Source organism: Buceros rhinoceros, unplaced genomic scaffold (assembly GCF_000710305.1).
Source record: "Buceros rhinoceros silvestris isolate BGI_N320 unplaced genomic scaffold, ASM71030v1 scaffold3455, whole genome shotgun sequence".
NCBI lineage: Eukaryota > Metazoa > Chordata > Aves > Bucerotiformes > Bucerotidae > Buceros > Buceros rhinoceros.
The window spans coordinates 7,801-27,758 of NW_010414414.1; the positions used below are offsets into that span (position 1 = coordinate 7,801).

At 46.9% G+C, this 19,958-nt stretch overlaps 1 protein-coding gene across 1 annotated transcript in view; it reads right to left on the reverse strand.

Moving 5' to 3' along the window:
• Positions 1–1,963: 1,963 nt before the first annotated feature.
• The window catches only part of LOC104494267 (solute carrier family 22 member 23-like), a 26,943-nt gene continuing 8,948 nt past the window's right edge, over positions 1,964–19,958 (reverse strand). The window contains exons 2-6 of the mRNA XM_010137077.1: positions 15,623–15,725; positions 12,444–12,676; positions 9,877–9,909; positions 7,974–8,097; positions 1,964–2,944 (exon numbers count right to left, since the gene is read on the reverse strand). Coding sequence (XP_010135379.1) covers positions 2,587–2,944; positions 7,974–8,097; positions 9,877–9,909; positions 12,444–12,676; positions 15,623–15,725 — 851 coding nt within the window. The 3' untranslated portion in view covers positions 1,964–2,586. The remainder of the gene's footprint in view (positions 2,945–7,973; positions 8,098–9,876; positions 9,910–12,443; positions 12,677–15,622; positions 15,726–19,958) is intronic.

Genomic DNA, 19,958 nt, shown 5'->3' on the forward strand with positions numbered 1-19,958 from the left:
TGCTGACAGCGCTGGAAACTGCCGGTTTTGCAGGCTTGTGGATGGTCTACAAAACCGTACTGCAGCTTGAGCACACTGCCACAGCGACACGAAGGAAGGGAGGAACCGCTGGCTCCACGCCACGATGGACGGCAGGACACTGCTCTCTGCCTCTGCACTCACACCACCTCCACTTTCTGGCCCTTTTTCTCTTCCCTTGACTTGTTTTACTTCTTCAGGTTAATGCTGTGAACCCACTCCCCTGCTCCACCCCATCCCCGCGCGTGCGGCTCGCCACAAGCACCTCGCGCTGGAGGCAGAAGGCGTTGCACACATGCGGCACGTGAATACTGACTGCGTGAACGGGGGTGGCCTCGGGTTTTCTCCTTAGGTGGACACCGACTGCAGAAGTCTCCGCGTGGAACAAAAAGAGAAGCAGCCACACTCAAGCTCAACAATAAAACTTTAGTGTAAGGAAGATGGGGCTCTCGCTGTCACAGCAAGTCTAGCAAAGGTGACAAAACACCGGTAGTGTAACTTTGGGCAAAACCACCATCAACTGGTCCAGTGTTTCTTACCAGGCTCAAGAATAACCCGAATGTCCACATCCTCTGTACAAAAATTAGCAGCTTTAGGACAACATTGTTACTCTGAACACAACAATCTCTGTTCAATCGCTTCTGCAGGTCTGCCTGTCCCCTTGCACTTGTCAGCATCTGAGACTGAGCTGCTTACTGCATGGCCCGCTGGGGAGCGCCTATCTCTGATTTACGTGGGACTGTAAGAGGACGCTGGCAGCCTAATGGCGGATGGAAATTGTTAGGTACAGTAGTTAATCGACAATATATACAGCAAAGGAGGAAGGGGGAGGGAAGGTAGGGGAGGAAAGTGCAAACGAGCCCTTTCCATGTGTACAAACACAAGATGTACATCAAACAAAGTGGCAATCATATGGACACTCAATACAACACCGACATCCTGCTGCTCCGTTTGTCTGAACGTCTGCACTACCGAGCGATCACAAATGGATGGCCTGAGTGAGAAAGGAGACCAGGGAAGGAGGGAGAGCAGGGAGGTTAACTACAATGGAAGAATGCTGTTTGTTTACAAAGTCCTTGCATTGAACTAGATCCTCACAATATTCACACAGTGAGAACCAAAAGGTGATGGCCAAAGGAAATAGTTTGTTTTGGAGAAGAGAAGTTAGTTTTGGAGGAGAGAAGTCAAGTGGCCACTATCAAAGTGCCATATGCACAGTAGGAGACAAACTGGATGTTCACTTTGCTTAGCCTAGAGTAGGAGCGATCCAATTTAACTTTTTTTTCCTGAATGAAAATCCTATGAGAGCAGGGAAGGGGGGAAATCTGGGCAAGTTCACTGTATATTCTTGGGTCAGGACTAGAAAGTATCTCTGAGAGCCCCAAGACAGCCAACAGCACACAGTAAGTCATTATTCACAGGCTATCAATTCATTCCTTTCCAACAGTCACTTGTGCACCTAAATTCAACCCCCAAGCCCTGGTTCTAAAACCAGGCAAGGCAATGCCAGGACACTTATTTCCCAGGAGCGAGAATCCCAGCTGCGCTGCCTTTTGGCATAAAAGTACAGACTGTAGCCCAGGCTCCTTACTTTTTGTCCTTGTTGGTCTATGCTCTTCTCCTGGAGCAGTTAATCAGAGATTCTGGGCCTCCTGGTGATTAAAGCCATTCTCAGCAAAACTAATTTTTGCATCATTGGTTAAATCATTTACCTCATCTACATTACTATTAAAGACCGGTGGGAACCATCTAAAATAGATCAATGGACTCTTAAAATGCAGAAGGCTGATTCTCACTGAAAAACCAGCTTGTTTGGGTAGGATTCTCTTCTCTGCTTCTGGTGAAAAAAAAAAGAAGTACTAATTTAGAAAGTAACTTTTAAGTGCACATGGGCTATAAAAACAAACATAAGCTGCCTAAAATGCAGTCAGTTTGAGTCACAACAGGTTTTGCTTTTTTCTTTTTCTTTTTTTTCGGGTGTATACAAACACAGCAGGCAACCTGGGCACTTGGACTTTCTAGACAGGCAGAAGAATGTTGCACAAGTTTAAGTTTTAGTCAATTCAACTTTGCAGTGGATCCCTTTTTCCTTTAAAGAAACACAAAAAACAGAAAACAACCCCCCCACTGCGGTTTCTTTCTTGGAATGGCTGCACCTTATAATAAGATGGCTTCATTTTTGTGATTATGAAAGGAAAAGGAAATAAAGTGCTTCTTGAGAACAAACCAAAATAAATATACATATTTAATGGCAGGAAAACAAGAGTTCTGAAGGGCTACCTCCAGCCAGGTCTTTTCTCAGATGAGTCTTTTCCCCCAAAACTTTTTCAAAAGCAATCTGCACAACAGTTGAAGATACAAAAAGTTGCTTTAGCAGCAGAGTTGAATTCCCCCAAGGCTCTGTCTACTCCATCACTGGTTTGTAAAATCTAAAATCTGTGCAAAACACCTTTGCCCGAAGTGCTGCTCCTCCTGCACAACAGCATCAAATAAAATACAAAAGGAAGAGGAGAAAAAAAAATAACCAAAAACCCCCCCAAAAAAGAAGGAAAAAAAAATTCCACCTGGTTACATTGACTTCATCCCATTGGCAGTGGTGTTCTCCGAGATACCATCGCTCACAGCTGCTGAGTCGTGGAGGCCAGAGTAATCCTTGAGTTCAGAGTTTGTCAGGAGCAGGGGCTGCTCCCCCTTCTTGTGTGGCAGAAGGGGCTGCCGGGTGTAATGTTCCCCGTCCGGGATGTTCTCGGGCAGGTTCTGGTTCTTGCTCTCTGGCAGCAGCAGGATGCAGATGATGCAGATGAGTGTACAGCAGGCGAAGATGACGTGGTGGAGGAAGTAACCTTTCTGGTTGTGGAGCTCCATGATGGGGGCAGTCAGGCGGCCGAAGCCCGCGCTGGCGAGGACCAGCCCCAGTCCACCTCCCCTGCAAACACAGCAGAGGTGAGAGCTCGGCTCCGCGGCCCACTCCTGCCAGCGCTCCCCCATTGGCACTGTGGTGGGCAGCCCACAGCCCTGACAGGTCCCCAAGACTAACCCCCTGTCTGGCATCACCCAGGCATCCGAAATCTCTAAGGAAAACCTGGTTTGCCCACAGCTTTCACACTGCACAGTTACCCCAGTAGGGAGTTACGCTGCTGTTGTAGATCACTGCTGCCTATTTGCCTCCACGTGAGGAAATAATAACACTCACTTCACTATCACAAGGAGAAGAGGGGCTTTATCACGTGAGCGTGTAGATCGCCCTCTAAAGTACTCCCATATTCAGTGAGGGAAAACCAGATCTTGCTTAGCACACCAGCCTTCTCCAGCTTAGCCAAGCCATGCCAAGAAGCAGCAGGTACCAAAGTCAGTTTTGGCTGCCTCAGAAATATCTGACGTCAGCAGTGGAGCCAGGTTAGACTTTACAGGCCGTTGCCCCAATCCACAATACCTAACTGAAATATTTTCTCCATAAAAACACGTTGTGGCTGGAACCTCTCAGCACACTGATGTAGTAATAAAATGCGTACTTTTCAGAAAAAAGGTAACATAGTGGTCAGGATAGGAGAACAAGGGTTGGCGAGTCATCTCCTAGAGCTCCTCTTAGCTCACTGTACAAGTTGAGGTAGGTCCCTCACTTCACTCTCTCCTGCTCTTGTGTATTCTTTACCACAGAAAGGTTATGAAAAGCTAAGCATTGGTGTAATGCTCAAATTATAAATAGGTGACTTCGTAAAATATTCTTCATGGTAGAAATGCTTATTTATGAAATGCAATGTGCTTGTGTATTGAGATAATGCACACATGCACACCAAAACCCAGTAGAAACACACTGAAGCTTAAAAAAAAAGAAGTGTGAAAATAATCTCATCTTCCTCCAGCTGCAAGCACAGAGGTCAAGCCAAATTCAGAGATCTCTCCTGATGCTCGGCTATGCAGGCAACCTCTCTTGCAACTCCTCGTCTTGCTCATCGTCGTCTCTCCAGGTCCTGGAGCAGGCAGGCCTGGTACACCACCTCCAGACACACACTCGTTCACCCAGAGCCTGTCCCCACCGGGTGACACTGCACAGAAGCGGCATTGCAGGCAGTTCTCTGGGGCAGACCATTCCCCCCTCCTCCTGCCATGGCACAACCAAAGTCTCCCGCCAGTGGTGTATCACTCTCAAGAGACTTGTTTTAGCAAAATTTCTGAGAGTGGCAGCTTGTCCTTCACTTTCCAAAGCCCTGCTGCCTGCAGCCTGCAGAGAGAGCTGCCTGGGAGCTTAATCGTTGGCTCTCTGCTCCCCACTCCCCCACCAAGCTTGCCCGGGCAGCGTGTTTCCTGCGGCTCCTCCGGGAGATGCCATCTATTCCCAAACCCTCTGGTGATCAGATGGGCTCAGGTGCTTCAGTTCCTGGCCCAGTGGCAGAGATGCAATTATTAATGATTAACGGACCTTACGGAAGACAACTGTAGAAGGCCAATGAACTGCTTTACATCAACTGCTTGGAAAAGAAAGCTTCACTGGCTATTGAGCACACTAGAAACCACAGCACTGCAAACCTACCAGTGCCAAGTGCACTCAGCCAACCACTGTGTTAAAGCTAATCTCCACCCAAAAACCCACCGCTGCTTATTTGACAGCTAAAGGGCAGCAAGCTCGGGTTTCAAAAGATGCTCTTGGAACACTAACTGGATCAAAAATTCACACGTGTACCTTCTAATTCTCCAGACCTGGCAGAGGATCTTTCACAGACAGCAGCGATTTCCCCAAATGCTGCAAAAGGCCTTATTAAAAACCTGCCAGCTTTCCGACGGCAATTTGGAAGCCCGGCTGAATGCGGCCATTGTGCGACCGGCCTCCCTGCAACTCCATCAGTGCACTCACAAGAGCAAGCGACACAACTGGCCCCAAAAGCACGGCAAACCCCTCTCCATGCCGGCTCCCCAGCAACAAAAGGCCCGCTCATTTACATCAGCGCTCGCACAGCTGAATTGTATCTCAACCCCTGAGAAGGGCCTGAGGTGAGTTTTAAAAGCGCTGTAGAAGGACATCGGGCAAGCTGAAAGGAAACAGGAAAAAGCAACAAAGACAGCTCTGTCGTTACGGGTCAAGCGGCTTCAGATTTGGAGGGGAAAAAAGTTTTTTCCATATGATGTCAGTAATTAGAGCAGGCGTTACTTTTATCCAGCACCATCAAAACCTGGCAGAAGGCGGCTTGGAAATAAATTTTCGTATGTGTCCTAGAAGATTTTTTGAATGTTTGACTCTACTGCGAATATGAAAATGGAAAAAAACAAAACAAAGAAAAAGCAACAAGAAAACTGAAAATACTGTCAGTAATTTTTTGTTGTTCACGTGCACATCAAGAAAATGGGTACAGGGCAAGAGGGGCAGCACTGTTTTGCAGGTGCCGTGGGACACCAGGTGGAAACCAAAAACATCCGAGGTGTTTTGGGGCACCGCTTCTCCTCAGTATGAGGTCTCCCGTAGCAGAGGGCCAGAGTCTGTACTTCAAATGAGCTCCGAGGTGCAGAGTGGAGCTGGGGGAGGGAGTGCGAGGACTGCTGGCACCCAGGACAAGCCCCAGCTTCAAACCTTGCACCTCCACCTGGCAGCAGCTGCTGTCAGGGGCTCCCCACAGCACTGCCCCGTGGGTGAACAGAGCCGCCTCCCTGACCCCTGCTCACCCAGCAGCAGCAAGGCAGGATGGAGCGTGCCAGGCTAACCATCCTGACATGGGCAAATCGCAAAGGGACCCTGCTCCAAAATTTTCCCCTCACAAAGGGCCTCTCTGTTCATGAGAGGGAATTTCCTTGTGCGCTACTGCAGTGTTTTTTCAGAGAGCAGCAAAACATCTTCACTGATACTCTCTGCCTGAACCAGGCTAGATCTAAGAAAGGAGACTTGCCCTTCTCAGCACTGCTCAGGGGAGCAGAGGAATGTTGATCCTATCTTTGGATGGCTATTGGCCTGTCTTGAGCAAGCAGGACAACACATGGCATGCCTCAGAGTACGAAAGAGCCAGGCTGGAGAAGACGGTGGGAGAGCAGCTGCTCCAGCCGCCTGCAGAAAGCGGGGCCAACGCTGAATTCAGAGCAGGTTTTTAGGGCTTTGTCCAGTCACCTCAGCCTCTTCTAGAAGTCAGTCTCTGAAAACCTCCATGATTTTTCCCTGCATTTCCTGTACATAGGCAACCCTGTTGCGCACTCAGTCCTAGGCCAGAGCTTAAGTAACACCCCTGGCCCCACAGGGCAAGGCACAACCCTTGAAAAAACCTTAAGGTTCCTCGAGATTCAACCACAAACATATTAAGATGGTCTGAAACACTGAAGGTCATCCGAGGCAGTATTTTAGAGAAGAGGTTGAGGGAGCAGCCAGATCCAACTGAAACACAAGACACGAGCCAGCTTAACCACACACCTTTGCCTGATTTATACAGGTTTATACATGGTCTGGAGCTCCACCTTCTAATTACAGCCCTGAGTGGATCTTATCAAGGGCTTCACAGTGGTAAGACCACAAAGCGCTGCAGTTTCATCACTCCTGTCTATGAACAGGGACCCTGAAGCACATTCAGCTGTTGTCACTGATGTCTGATGTCACCCAGCAGAGTCAAGGGAAGCAGAATCTTGGCTCCTAGCCAGGATTTTTTCCCCTTCCTTGTAGCAATATAAGTGATTTAAGGAAAAAAGCTTGCTAAGTTCACGTTGAGCATCCGACCCTACTCGGCAGATTCTCTTCTGGTTGATGTGGCCAATTCCTTATTTATGTGTGTTTCAAACAGAGACAGGGAGAAAATTAAAGAGGCATAAAACCAAACTGACACGCACCAAAGGAAATAGCTGTCAGTGTTTTGGGCTGCTGTATAATCTCCTCGCCACTCACTGCTTTTCACTGCGGGAATAATGTTATCTGTAAAATACATTCAGAAAGTCAGATAGCTTGGAAGAAAAGGCCACGGATCAAGGAGACTCTGGCTACTCAGCTGACAGTTTTGCTATAATACTTACGCGAAGTTATTGAAAAGGCATGTAATTTGGAGAAAAAAAGAGAAAAAGAGAGTATCTTCTCTCCACCCTCCCTCCCTCCCACCCATATGACCTACATTCCTAGAAAATTCAGTGGAGTCAGGGAGGACTCCTGAATTGCTGTGGCATTGCTGAAAGCACGATCCAGAACACAAAAGCGCAACCTTTGTGCTGTGAAAGATAACAGCGAATACATAAAATGTTATAAAAATCCGACTATACAAAGACATTTTATGGGAAGCTCTCCAGCGAAGATAATCTGCCTGATTTCTACTACTGCCCAGGATGAAAGCGCTTCTCTTCAGAAAAACTTTGAGCCTCTGCTAAGAACTGGGTGCAAAGAGAAAGACGACTTTATCTGCACTCACCCTGGTGCTGCTGCAGGAGAGACAGACTTCAGAGCACCAATATGCACCGAAAGCATTTAACGGTGCTTGTACATCTCCTTTCCACTGAAGCACCCCTACGGCTGGCCTGACTACCTGCCCTGGGGAGGCAGGGATGGCTTGCGCCTACGTCCGCTGCACGCTCGTGGAATCCCTCTTTCAGTACCATGCCGCAGGCTCACACGATCACTGCTTGTAGAAATGCAGCGGAGTAAGCAAAGCAGTAACACGGCTCAGCCACACGCGCTGCTTCAGCCAAGGATTTAAGGCTGTATCACACTGCGTAGAAATGCAATTCGTATGGTGCCTGGCCTGCTGATAGCCACCACGACAGGACACGAGGTGGAGCCATTGGAACCAAAGCCTCTTGGTCTACAGACAGGCATCTCCTGAGGCAGGCTGACGGCAGCAACATTAAATCAAAGAGTGGCCCAAAAATCGCGGTGAGGACTCTCATTATGGGGGATTTCCCCTCCCGTGCCATGTGTTAAGTCACACAACCAGTGATCAATTAATTAAACGAAGATAATTTCATTCCCATCCTTTGAAGAGGGGGGGGCTCCAGTGTCTCACCTGATCACTGTAGGTGTGATTTCAGCACAGAAGAACACGCTGAGGCTTCCAACGGCATGCGAAGAAAACATACCCACGATGGAAAACGCGGTGGAGAATTTGTCTTTGACGCTGTCACTCATACCTGCCAAGACAAGCGTGTTCATAAAAAGTGAGAATGAGGCCAAACTTCCAAGAAAGAAAACAGGTTACATTACTCATTCTCTCTAGACAACAAATTGAGTCATTTTTGTAATACCAATTTAAAACTGGTATTTATAAAATCCATTCCCCAAGCACCCAAGACACAAACACACCTGAAAAAAATCATAATGTCATGCCAAAAATGGAAGTGATCTCTGTATTATTTATGTCCAGCCACCTCAAAAAGGTAAAACCCCTGAAAAAACACATCTTTGGGCAGTCTTGTAGACACCAGCCACTTCTCTCCGTTGTTTGACAGACAAGCGGAGGCAGACAGTGTTCATCAAGCTGCCAAACATCTGGTGGTACCTAAGCTTGGTGGCTTAGGTACTGGAGAGGGGAAAGAAATAAAAGCCCTCCCATCTCCAAGATAAGCCCCTGCACATGACCAGTCAGTCTGCAAACTCCGTCTTAACTCCCAGCTTGACAGCCTTTGCCTGATAACTCTGGGTGAGAACGGCTGATGCCAGGGACGGTGAGGCACTCCAAGTCACCCTGTTCGCTCAATCATGTCATGGCTGCATGGCAGCAAGGTTTCTGGGAGCAAACAAAGCACAGAGAGAAATCCCAGCAAATCTAAACAAAGCTAAAGGAAACTAGCTCCTGGCCACAACGACAGTACATTCCTCACTTGGTGCCCGCTCATCACCTTCTGTGGGGAGGGGCCGGATATCTGCACCGGGGTTGAACAAGCTCCTGTGCTCCTGGCCTGTGAAGAGGCCACAGTGTCCGCAGAGACCGTTGCGCCATTGGAGAGGAACACATTGTGCCTGAGGGAACTGCTGGGGAAAGGACTGGAGCTCGGCAGGCAACGCCACCCACCTTCCTCCAGCCAAGTCCCAAGATCTGCCCAGAGAAAGGGCTGCTCAGCAGCACGCAGTCCCAAGCGGGTGCACTCTCTGGGTTGGATCCAACGAAAAGTAACACCTGCTTTTGTTCTTGCTGAGTATATCAGCTCTCAGGAGAACAAAAGGCAATTTGGACTCTTAGTTTACAGTTTCTAAAATGTGCTACCGCCTGCTCAGGGCTAAGCCCTTTCTGCAATGCACCCCAAGCCTGGGGGAGGGAGGAAGTACTGGAAGCAGATAAGGGCGTGAGTGCAGCACCTCACAGACTGCAGGTCTCTGAGGCTCCCAGGCAACTCTTGCACAGTGGGTGAGGCAGCACCACTGACCCCGCAGGGAGTCATCACTGCTCAGCAGAGCAGACCCTGGCAAAGCTGGACAAGGACAGGTCCATGCAATCAAATACAGAAGAGCAGATTTTGTTCCCCTGTAGCCTGTCACTGCATTGCTATTACAGTACTTCAGGCTGGGGTAAGGTGCCTGGGGAAGTATTTTCTAAGGTGCCTAAGTCCCCTTATCAGAAGGGACTTTGGCATCTCAGATCCTTCTGGAAAAGACCAAACTGGGAATGTTGCTTCTAAAAAGGAGACTTTCTGAGAAAGCCTTGCCTCATATCTAAAAATAAACCTTGGGAAACCTCTGCTCCCTCTCTTGCAGAGGTGAGTCAGACTATGCGGAGGGGATGCTACACTGAGAGACCGCACAAAAACAAAGAGGCCTGCCTACGAGCAGGGTCCCAAGGCACCCTGCAGAAGTGGGCTTTCCCGCCGCGGTGGTGGCAGCTCTGCTCTGGGTGCTTTGGCCCTGGTTTTTTAGATCCATCTGCTCCCAGGGGAGTGGTCCCTGCGTGATGCAGACTTGTCTGTAAACCATACCTGAGTCTGGAAGTTGACTGTATTTTCCAATCACTGGATCCAGGACCACAGGAGTAAGGTAAAAATAAGAGAGAAAAGGAGAGAAAACAAGATCATACCATTGTTACATATTTATTTATCCAAAGGAAAATAAAACACAAAACCAGGTAAATACCACATGCCACAGTAGCCCCCAGACACTTCTCCCTTCCCATGCCATGACTGACACATCTTCCTGCGGCCACCAGATAGGACATGCCATTTCCAGGCCCCTTCAGCTGGAGGACGGTATGCTAATGAGACAGCGATAACAAACACAGCAGTACAGCATTTTTAAGAGCCCCAGAATTACCACTGGGATTGACACAAAGGCCTCTTTGTTATTAACGAAGGGGGAGAGGAGAAACTGCCCTTGCGCTGCATCCCTGAGGGAACAGCGAACAGAGGCTTTAGTCAAGAGAGAAAAACTCTGGCCTTCAGCACTGCACGCTGGTGGGAGAACTGTTCCTCCACAAAACCCTGAGCTGGTGGTCCATGTCTCACGCCAGTCACCAGCTGGGCACAGCTCTGCTGGTGATCTCCCACCAGGATCCTGTGACATTCCAGGCAACACCCTGGGGTCCAGAGAAAGGGCTGAACATGGCAAACCCCACGGTCCACCACAGGTTTGCTAGTGACAAAGCATATTCTTCCTTCTCAAACTCTGATTTTGTATGCGAATTACACCCAAATTATGCTAAGCTAACACGCAGGAAGCTGTTACAGATTTCATAATCAGCAGGGGCACTGCTTCTCTCCAAAAACTGTCTACCTCTTCCGTGGAAGAAGGGGGGCATGGTCTAGAGTGGAGAGAGACAAGCTGCTCTGAAGTTCAAGGCTGCCATTCCCTTCTCTTCTCACAAAGAAAGGGGTGAGGGCAGCAGGGGGAAGACTAGCGGGCACACAGTGTTGAGGGAAGTCTAGACGTCAAAGCAGCAGCAAGCACCTAGAGCCCATGGCTGCTCTTAATTTTAGCAACTTCACTCACAAAACCACATAAACCCATTATGGAAGAGGTTGTAATGATTCCTGCAGGGTGTTCTGCTCCACCTCTCTCACTCCTATTTGTTGAAAAACTGCAACTGGATTTTCATCGCGCTCGAGCAGACTTTCATCATCCTGGCATATTTTTTTTTTCCCCTGAGCAACTGCATGTTTAATACCTCAAGAGCCTCAACAAACATTTAGTGTCCTTATAAAAAAAATTAGACAAATCTAGTGTAGAGAGACCCTGGTGGACACCACCTTAAGAACGTGAAGTTTTGGGATATCGTACACACACAGTACGCCTCTGCATGTGAATGGTCACAGGCTGGGGATAAAATGGGGCCAGGGGGCTTCTCCCACTGTCAGCTGGGACAGCTGGCCCTGGACACATGTGCTCAAAGGGAATGTAAACATCTGTGCCAGGCTGGGAGCAAACACACGCAGTTTTGAAGTTTCCTCCATGTCATGGAAGAATTTCCCTGTTTCGCTCCTACACTCCCACAAATAGCATGTTCACTAAAGGTGAACTGAGTAAACACTTCCAGGAAAGACGGTCTGTAAACACGGACAACTCTTGCTGGCTCAGGGCTGCCTTCAGCACTGAATGTAAAATCCTTCCACCCTCAACACAAAAACCCCTTTTTCATTAAAGCCCTTAATTATTTCTAAACTTAGAAATGAAGAACAGCAACAACCAGTGTTCTGGTGTTTGTCTCATTCCCAGTTTGTCCAAACCATGTCTCAACCCTCTCCCCATTTCTTTGGGGTGAGGTTTCATGGGACAGGGATCTAATAATTAGCAAGTGCAAGAGTGGCAAGCACATCCCACCTTCCCTCTGCTTCAAGACCTCTCTGATCCATCATGTTCAACTTCCTCAACCAACAGAAAATTAAGACAAGGAAATAAAAAAAAGAAAGTGGATATTTCTGTAGCAGCTCAAAAGGGCCAGAGAAAGGTCACTGCCTGCACAGGAGGAGGTGGGACACTCTTGCTTCTGGCAGGAACAATCCAGTGGCAAAGCTGTGTCACCTCATGAAGTCATGTGTGTATGTTCACGTGGCCTACACGTACACACCACGTTAAAAGGAGGGTCTCAGCTGTGTATTTCCATGCTACGTCTCTGTTACACACAGCAAGACACTTATGACAGGCAGAAGACATACACCTATTCCATTAACTTCTGCTTGTTTAGAGGCTATTCAAGAAGCAGACTCAAGTGGGAAAGTTTTCCCTTCCCAACCCCCACCCAGCTCTTTCCCCAGAAGGTATTTCACTGAAATAATATTAAAAGAGTTTTTTAAGTGACAGCCTTAGAAGCAGTCCCAATGCTCAGCAAGCTTCATCACTGGGACTCGTCCAGAACACAGTGCCTTTTGTTAATGAACCTAAGACAACAAGTGTTTGGGGAATGCGTCAAACCAATTCAGCTTCTTAAACTAAGCAGGTGAAAGCCATGTCAAATCTGAGAAAGGCAAAGGAAATGTTAGTATTTCCTGGTTAATATTTCCTTATTTGCCTGTCAAACTCATTTAATCCTGAAAAGTTCTTGTCTCCAACTTACAGTTGAGAAGGCCCAGCTGCAGAAGCGATGCCAGAGCTGTAAGGATCATGAAAAGCAGAAGTCCTCCTCTCCTTCCCAGAAACCCGACCACTGGGCACATGGCCAGGCAGGATGCCAGTGCAATCCCAGCCATGGTGTAGTAGTCTGCGTAGAAGTTGTGGGTAATCGCCATCTTCGCTTCGTGCCCCATCATGCTTTTTGCAAAACAGTGGTGTATGCCATAACCAGTCAGCCTAGGGGAAACGGGAGAGGGCAAGAGGAGACCTTTGCTGAGAAGACAGCCATGCACTGCAGTGGAACTCAACGTAGGATCCCATATACCCAGGCAGAATTTCTGCTGCTGCAGGAATACAACCTCTGGTGCAAAAAGACTCAGCTCAGACTCCTAGGTGTTACTGTAAAAACGAGCAATGATCAAAAGAAACAAAAGAAAAACCCCTATTCAACCAGATATTTGCAATCTGCTGCTTCATTTGTTGCTCAAGATCAGGGTACAAGCAACTTTATAAGGGCTCCTAGTGTGTGACTGGTTTTACCAACCTATTTCAGAACCTCCCTCTCTCAAGAAGGACATCTCTCTCTTCCCAGTGCTTCTGCTGATGGCCACAGAGCCAGCAATGCTGCAAAGAAGCAGCCTGGGTGCTTGGACAGCAAACCAATGTGCAATACTGATGTGTCTTCCAGGAAGACCTGCCTGCCCGTGGCATTTGGTCACACTGAAGATTGCACCTCACTTCCCAAGCTAGCCTGTCACAATCGAAAGCCCCTTAGAAACGAGTATTTGAAGTCAAACACTACCATGATTATAATAATTATGAAACAAAAACTCCTAATTCAAACTACTCATTTACACCACCCTTCATAGCAACACATCTCCCCTTCTTTAAAAGTTTCTTCATGATACTAGTTATCAGTATCTTGCCACTCCATTTCATTTTTCCTTCTCCGGTCTCCCTGAAAGGAAAGGAGAGAAAAGAAGGGAGAGCAGGGGTCTGGAGGTACAGAAGTCAGAAGAGAAGGCCCAGCATCACTCCTGACATGGTGCAAAACCACAGCAGAGCTGCTACGGGAGGTCACTGCTCCCAACTGCCCCTATGGCAGCACAAATACCCCTGGCCAGCAAGGGCTTCCTGCCCCTGTTGTTCAGATCAGGCAAATGTCATGTCACCAATTGTGCCGGACGGAGCAGCAGGCGTGATTCAGGTCTCCAAAAAATGAGTGGCAGGTACATTACACTGATAAACCTCTATCCCCCTGAGCATCAGGCGCCTCAAGTGCTGTCAGTGAAAACTGGATACTAATATAAGTGTAGAAACAGTTGGGAGAATACGCCATCGCTGAGTGCATGACAGCCCAGGGGCTGGGGAATTTCTCTTGGTATCTTGTGAATCAATGCTATAGTTCAGAAATCCACCCCCAATACCAAACACCTCTAAAAAAACCCCAGCACTGTACTTGCTGTTATATGAGAGCATAATTTGCTTCAGATATCTGGATTATAACGGACTCCTCCCATAAGTGAAATATTAATCAGCAACACAATGTTTAATAAGAGGGCAGAGTTAACCAGTGTGTATCTTCTCCTCTTCTCTTTTGTGTGTGCAAACACACTCACTGAAGTTGTTATTTAGGCCAAGAACTACTAAGTTAATGTATCATCTGCACTTTGCTTTCCAGCCTGCTTCCCGAAGAACTACTCTATTACCTTAACTTGCTGAGCAGTTCACTACAGTTGCTTTTAAAACTAAATACATTTATATCCCTTGATGTCTCATAATTCTCTGCAAAGGTTCCTTTTTCATGTTCCGTGCTATGAAAATCAGCACAGCCCACTCGAACAGGAATAACAGAATAGAAGTTCAAATAGTTTATTTTCCACCCACTTAAAACAAACACAAAAGCTACTTCCTCAAACAGATATCTGCTTCACACGCTATTTGCATGGCAAACAGCCTCCGCGTGCTACTGCCAGAAGTCACTCTTTGGACTGCCTCGTGATGGTTTAGGGAATTTCCAGATGTGCGTAATTAAAAAGGGTGAGGGAGAAGGGGAGAACTCCTCCTAAAAAAACCTGTGACGAACACAGCTAACACTGGCTGTCAAACCTACCAGCTCAGCCTAAGAGGAAAACACTGCTTCAGAACCCACCGGTAGGTGGGAAAGAGACAAAAATCATAAACCCAGAGCTGGCTCTGCAACCAATGACGCTGGGGACCAATCCCTGAGACATGCCTGTGTGCTAGAGGTGACCCTCTGACCCGCACAGAAGCCGTCCTCTGGATTATGACTGATCCATGAGCTTGTCAGCAGGAGTGAAGGCTACAGAGCAGGGCCCTGAAGTGATGAAGAAAGTCACAAGAGAGCTATGTACTCGTAAACAGAGCAGACGATGGGGGACTTCCAGTCCACTCTACTCCCCATCTCTCATCTGAAAAAAATCAGAAATGGGCATTTTATAAGGCCAAAAAGTTAGAAAATCCACTGCTGCTGCCCTCTCAGAAGCTGGGTTTGGTTAGAGGCTAAATTTGCAGCTCATCTGTTTTCTCTTTACAAAGTGCTCAGTTCTGGACAAAAGGTCTCAGAGCCTGTCACCTGCCAAACCCTCAGGCAGATCCCTGGTTTTGTCCACGTAAGCACGTCCAAGCCGAAGCCTTAGGACACAGACGTCACATTACTCTGTGTGAGACCACACATGATTTGGGAGAGCCGAAGCATTTTGCAACCTGGTTTTGAAGACCTAACAAGGACACCTGTTATACAAGGGAGCAGGCAACACCTTCCCCTGCAGCACCGCCATATCAGAAGCAAACACCTCGCACTTGCGCTCCTACGGCATTAATGATTTCAAAACACCCGCCCAGGGTGCCAGCAGCAGATGTCTGCATGCATGAGCACATACCCGCTCGTGTCCATACAAGACCACTGGTGACAGCAATGTGCTTGCAGCGTGACACCTGAGGAGACGCGTGGTGCTGCTTCCTGAAACAGCCAGAGTTCCCCCGTGTTTGCCAAAAGAAATAGTTCCCTGCAACAGCTGGGTTTTTTTTCCGGGATCATTGATCAGAGACACTAGTGAAGGGTCCCACACTAGGAAACAGAGGAGTTCCCCCATCATTTCCCATTACTGCTTCCCGTTCACCAATCGCACACCTATTCAAACAGAAGGAGATCAGACTTACGAGTTCACACACAATACTACGATGTTTTTCCACAGGTTCCTGGTTCCCACCACTTTAACAATGCAAACTTTCTTTGGTCTCCTGGCGATCTCCTTTTCCAGCTCTGAAAAAAACCAAACCAGAGTTATTCTTTCACTGGTGAGAACAGGTCAGAGAATCTTTGTTTGTGAACTACTCATATTCTGAGGGATGTTCTGGAGAGCAAGATGCTACAGATTTCTAACAGCAGCTGTGAAAATGCCAAACAACCTGCCTGAAGTCCCCCTCAGGTCCCTCTTTTTCTTCCAAGCTTCTCTTATCCTTCTTGGGGCTGAAGAACTGCCCAAGAACTCCTTCACACCCCAAACCTTCTCCCATATATGGGAGACATATGCATGTGAAATGGGGGCAGTACAGGGCTAAATCCCAGAAAACATGAGATAAAATTTCCTGAAGAACTTCAGGGTTCTGTTCATTTTAAACCCCATCACAGGCAGAACTGTGGTTGTGAAGTTACAAGACCAGCTGCCTTTCTGCAATGCACACCTGAAAAGCCACAGAAAGGACTGGAGCTCACATTAATTTTCTGTGGGAACCTACTGAGGTTTGTTCAAATCCGGGTTTCAAAAACAAATGACTAGGACACTATGTCAGCTCACCCTCTCCACCCTCTCACATTTCAAATATTTAAAATTGTTCTGATGGATGTTCTAAACAGAAGACATTGCCTCAAAAAAAAAAAATCCTTGGGCATCATCAGCTGTGATGTCTTTACGCTTCAGAACTAAAGCTTCACCATGTTCTTAAAGAGCTGGGCAGCTGCAAACTAACTTTTCTTTGCAATACCATAGTAACAGGCAAGTCTCACAAATATTGCATCGTTACTCTTGTTCGCATGGGACACAGATTAAGGGCATTGCTCACTGCCCAAATGTCATTAGGTTAGAGCTTGAACACCTACCCAAACATCCCCCCAAAACACTCTTTCCAAGCTACTGGATCAGTGAGACAGCTGCAAGGGCATGAAGTCCAGTAAAACCAGAAGCAGCTGGAGCTATAAAGCAGCATCACAAAACCAACGCTCTCCAAGGGTACAGACTAGGACTGGTTTTCAGGGCAAAGTCTTGTACTGCTGCTTTCTAGGCAGTGTTTGAAGGTGGCAGCATGGCACTGTGCTGGACCGTGCATGCGTTCCCCTCGGGCATACCAATTAGCCCGGGTGTCCTCAGTTGTCCGCCCTGGCCTGCCTCGACCTCTGCTTTCCTCTACTGAATAGCAACCTCTTTAAGAGATGCAAGACAGGTAAACGTAAAAGAAAGCTGTCAGGGGGATAATAATGAGATAAATAACTCGAATTTACAAAGTAAAAGACGTGTTTGTTGTTATTTGAAAATTGTGTCATAAACAGTTTCTTGGATTTACTATTTTTATACGCAAACAGTTGAGCTATTCACTGCTCACAAGTCACTCCTGGTCTTCTGTCTAGAGTAACTGCACGAAATGCTTCCGAGAAAAGGAGCAAAAAGTATTTTACACTAATGATTTTACTTAAGCAGAATATTGAATGCTACTTTCCTTACTACCTGATAATATCAATTTCTCTCCAGAATCTATGCAGCATGAAATCACAAAAGATTAAAACCAGAGGTGGAACAAAAGAGGAAATTGGTCGAGTTAGTATCTGTACTACAGGAGCACTCAGCAGGGTCAGCAATGGATCAGGGCTGTATTACAGAAATCAGCAATAAAAAAAGATGATACCTAATCTCAAGCAGCAAGGTCAAAATTATTTTTGTAGCAAGATTCTGGGAACAAATAAGTGGGAATAAAATAACTCAGAACTGAAGCAGTTTGATAAAATGCAGTTACGAAGCCTTAAAATTGAGCCCAAGCCAAACCTCAGACAGCGAAAAAGTCAAAGCAAGCACTAGAAGCAGCACAAGGTCTTGAAAAGCTGTTGATGACTGTTCGCTGTTTCAGCTGAAGGGCAACAATGAAAATCACCACCTGAACAACACACATTGCACAGATTTCATGGGGACATAAGGGTTCACCCTCAACCTGTCTAAGAATGACCAGATCTGGCCTGTCAAGCATCTCCTCTTCTGTCAGCAGAAGACAGTCCCTGATGCCCTATTCTTTGGATTTTCTTAATTTGTTTTGTTTTTTGGTTTTTTTTGTTTCTCAAAGTGATTTTTATTTTTTCCTTTGGGAAGAGAAAGTAGCTTTTATTGTCAATATGTGTTTTACTGAACCCCAACTTGGAGGGCTGTGTCCAGTTTCAGGGTCCGCAGTTCATGAGAGACAGGAAACTACTGGGGAGAGTTCAGTGGAGGGCTACAAAGATAACGAGGGGATCTTACCAGTGCTTATCAGTATCTAAAGGGTGGGTGTCGCAATTGGGCCTGTCTCTTTTCAAGCAGTGCCCAGAAACAGGACAAAGGGCGATGGGCACAAACTGGAACACAGGAAGTTCCATCTGAACATGAGGAAAAACTCCTTTACTTTGATGGTGACAGAGCACGGGAAGAGGCTCCAGAGAGGCTGTGGAGTCTCCTTCTCCAGAGATTCAAAACTCTCCTGAATGCATTGCTGTGCAGCCTGCTCTAGGTGAACCTGCTTTAGCAGGTGGTTGGTCTAGATGATCCCCAGAGGTCCCTTCGAACACCTACCATCCAGTGATTCTGCAAACATTAAGAGAAGCAACTCGGTTACACTTCTCTTCGTAGCCAAACATTATTTTGCCCTCCACTCCTGCTTCGTTCATACATTTCGCATTGCTACAACCCACATGTTCTTTGTTCTCCCATGCCCTTCTCATGTGCACTCAGGCCCCTTCTTAACCTTTCTTTCAAACCACTCCTTCCAAACTAATTCTTGTTAGTGTCTTTCACTGAGCTGCTGCTCAAGCAAGGGATAGCTCGTGGGTCATGTGAACTGACGAACACCTCCTCTGCTTCAGCTGCAGCAAGGATTGCTGCAAGGGGGATTTCACCCCTCCTCTACCCTGCCTCATGCAGCAGTCTCCCTTCTCTTTGCTTCTGCTCTGATGGAGGTACATCCATGGATACCTAGCATCATTGTACAAAAACGTCCCAAGAGAGATTCCAGATGTAGCTGCATTACAAGAATTAGAGAAAAAAGAAATAAAGAAACAAAAGAGAAACAAGAAAAAAGAAGGAAAAAAGGAAAGAAAAAATATCTGGTGTCAAACCTTACAGGAAAGAATGCAAATAGCGCCTACTTTTCAAGGAAAGCCTTCTGGCTCTACTAGCTATTTACTCCTCCATCCCTCTATGATGTGTTAAAACTCCAGCTCTAATAAGTCACCTGCTTCAGGTGACTGAGTCTCCCAAAGTTTCCAACATCATCTATCTTTCTGATTACTTTCTCCAGCCTTTATTCCTATATATACCAGCCAGATGTTCACCAAACAAACCCTACTGCAAAACCAAACATTTGCAATAATCAAAATATCATTCAGATAGCAGCAGATAAGCTATGTGACTTGCAAAAAAGTAATTGCCTGCAGAACTGGCTCTCGTTTAAGTGGCTTGTGTCTTTGCATGAAAGGACCACCTCTGACCGTGATGGGCATCAGAAGAGCGGCAGCTCTTAGGCTGCCTGGACCTCATAGGTCAATGTTAAGTTCTTAAAGGATAAATAGTCAAGCCAATGCCTATTAAAACCCCATGGAAGCAAATTACTGCTCTCAGTTACTGGAATAACACCAGGAAAACTCCCCTTGCCCTCAACTTATTCTTTGATTTTGCACTTAAGCCACCAGTTCAGAAGGAATTTGCATTAAACATTTCAGTTCTGATTTACCAGAAGGGCAAGTGTGGGGTTAAAAAAAAAAATCCCTTTACTCAGACATCCATTATGAGTTTTCCCATACTCCGGAGCCCACACACACTCCAGGCTTCCTATTCAGGGGCTGGGTAAGAAAACTGTCAACAAGCTAACTCTTTATATCTCAGTGGAAATTAGAACTATTCATTGGGAGACTTTAAAAGTCTCATGGGGAGGGGAACCCTACCAGCTTGCAGCTCCCAGCACTGCTGAGTTCTCGTGGGATCATCTGTGTTTCAGGAACACAGCTTTCAAATTCAGAAAGTATCTTTAAAGCCTTCCGATCAAGTCACCCATCTCTGCATCACTTGCCAAAGACAAAACAGACAAAGCTCAAATCAAGCCTCTGAAACAGGGTGTCCAAAATGACAAGTGTCCTGTGGTGATAGACTTCTGCTGGATTTTTCTGGCTGCTAAATGATACTGTCAGTACCTCTTTGAACATGAAAAGACTAATGGAAGCCCAGCACAGAGGCTCAATCAATCCCCAGAGCACGACAGCACT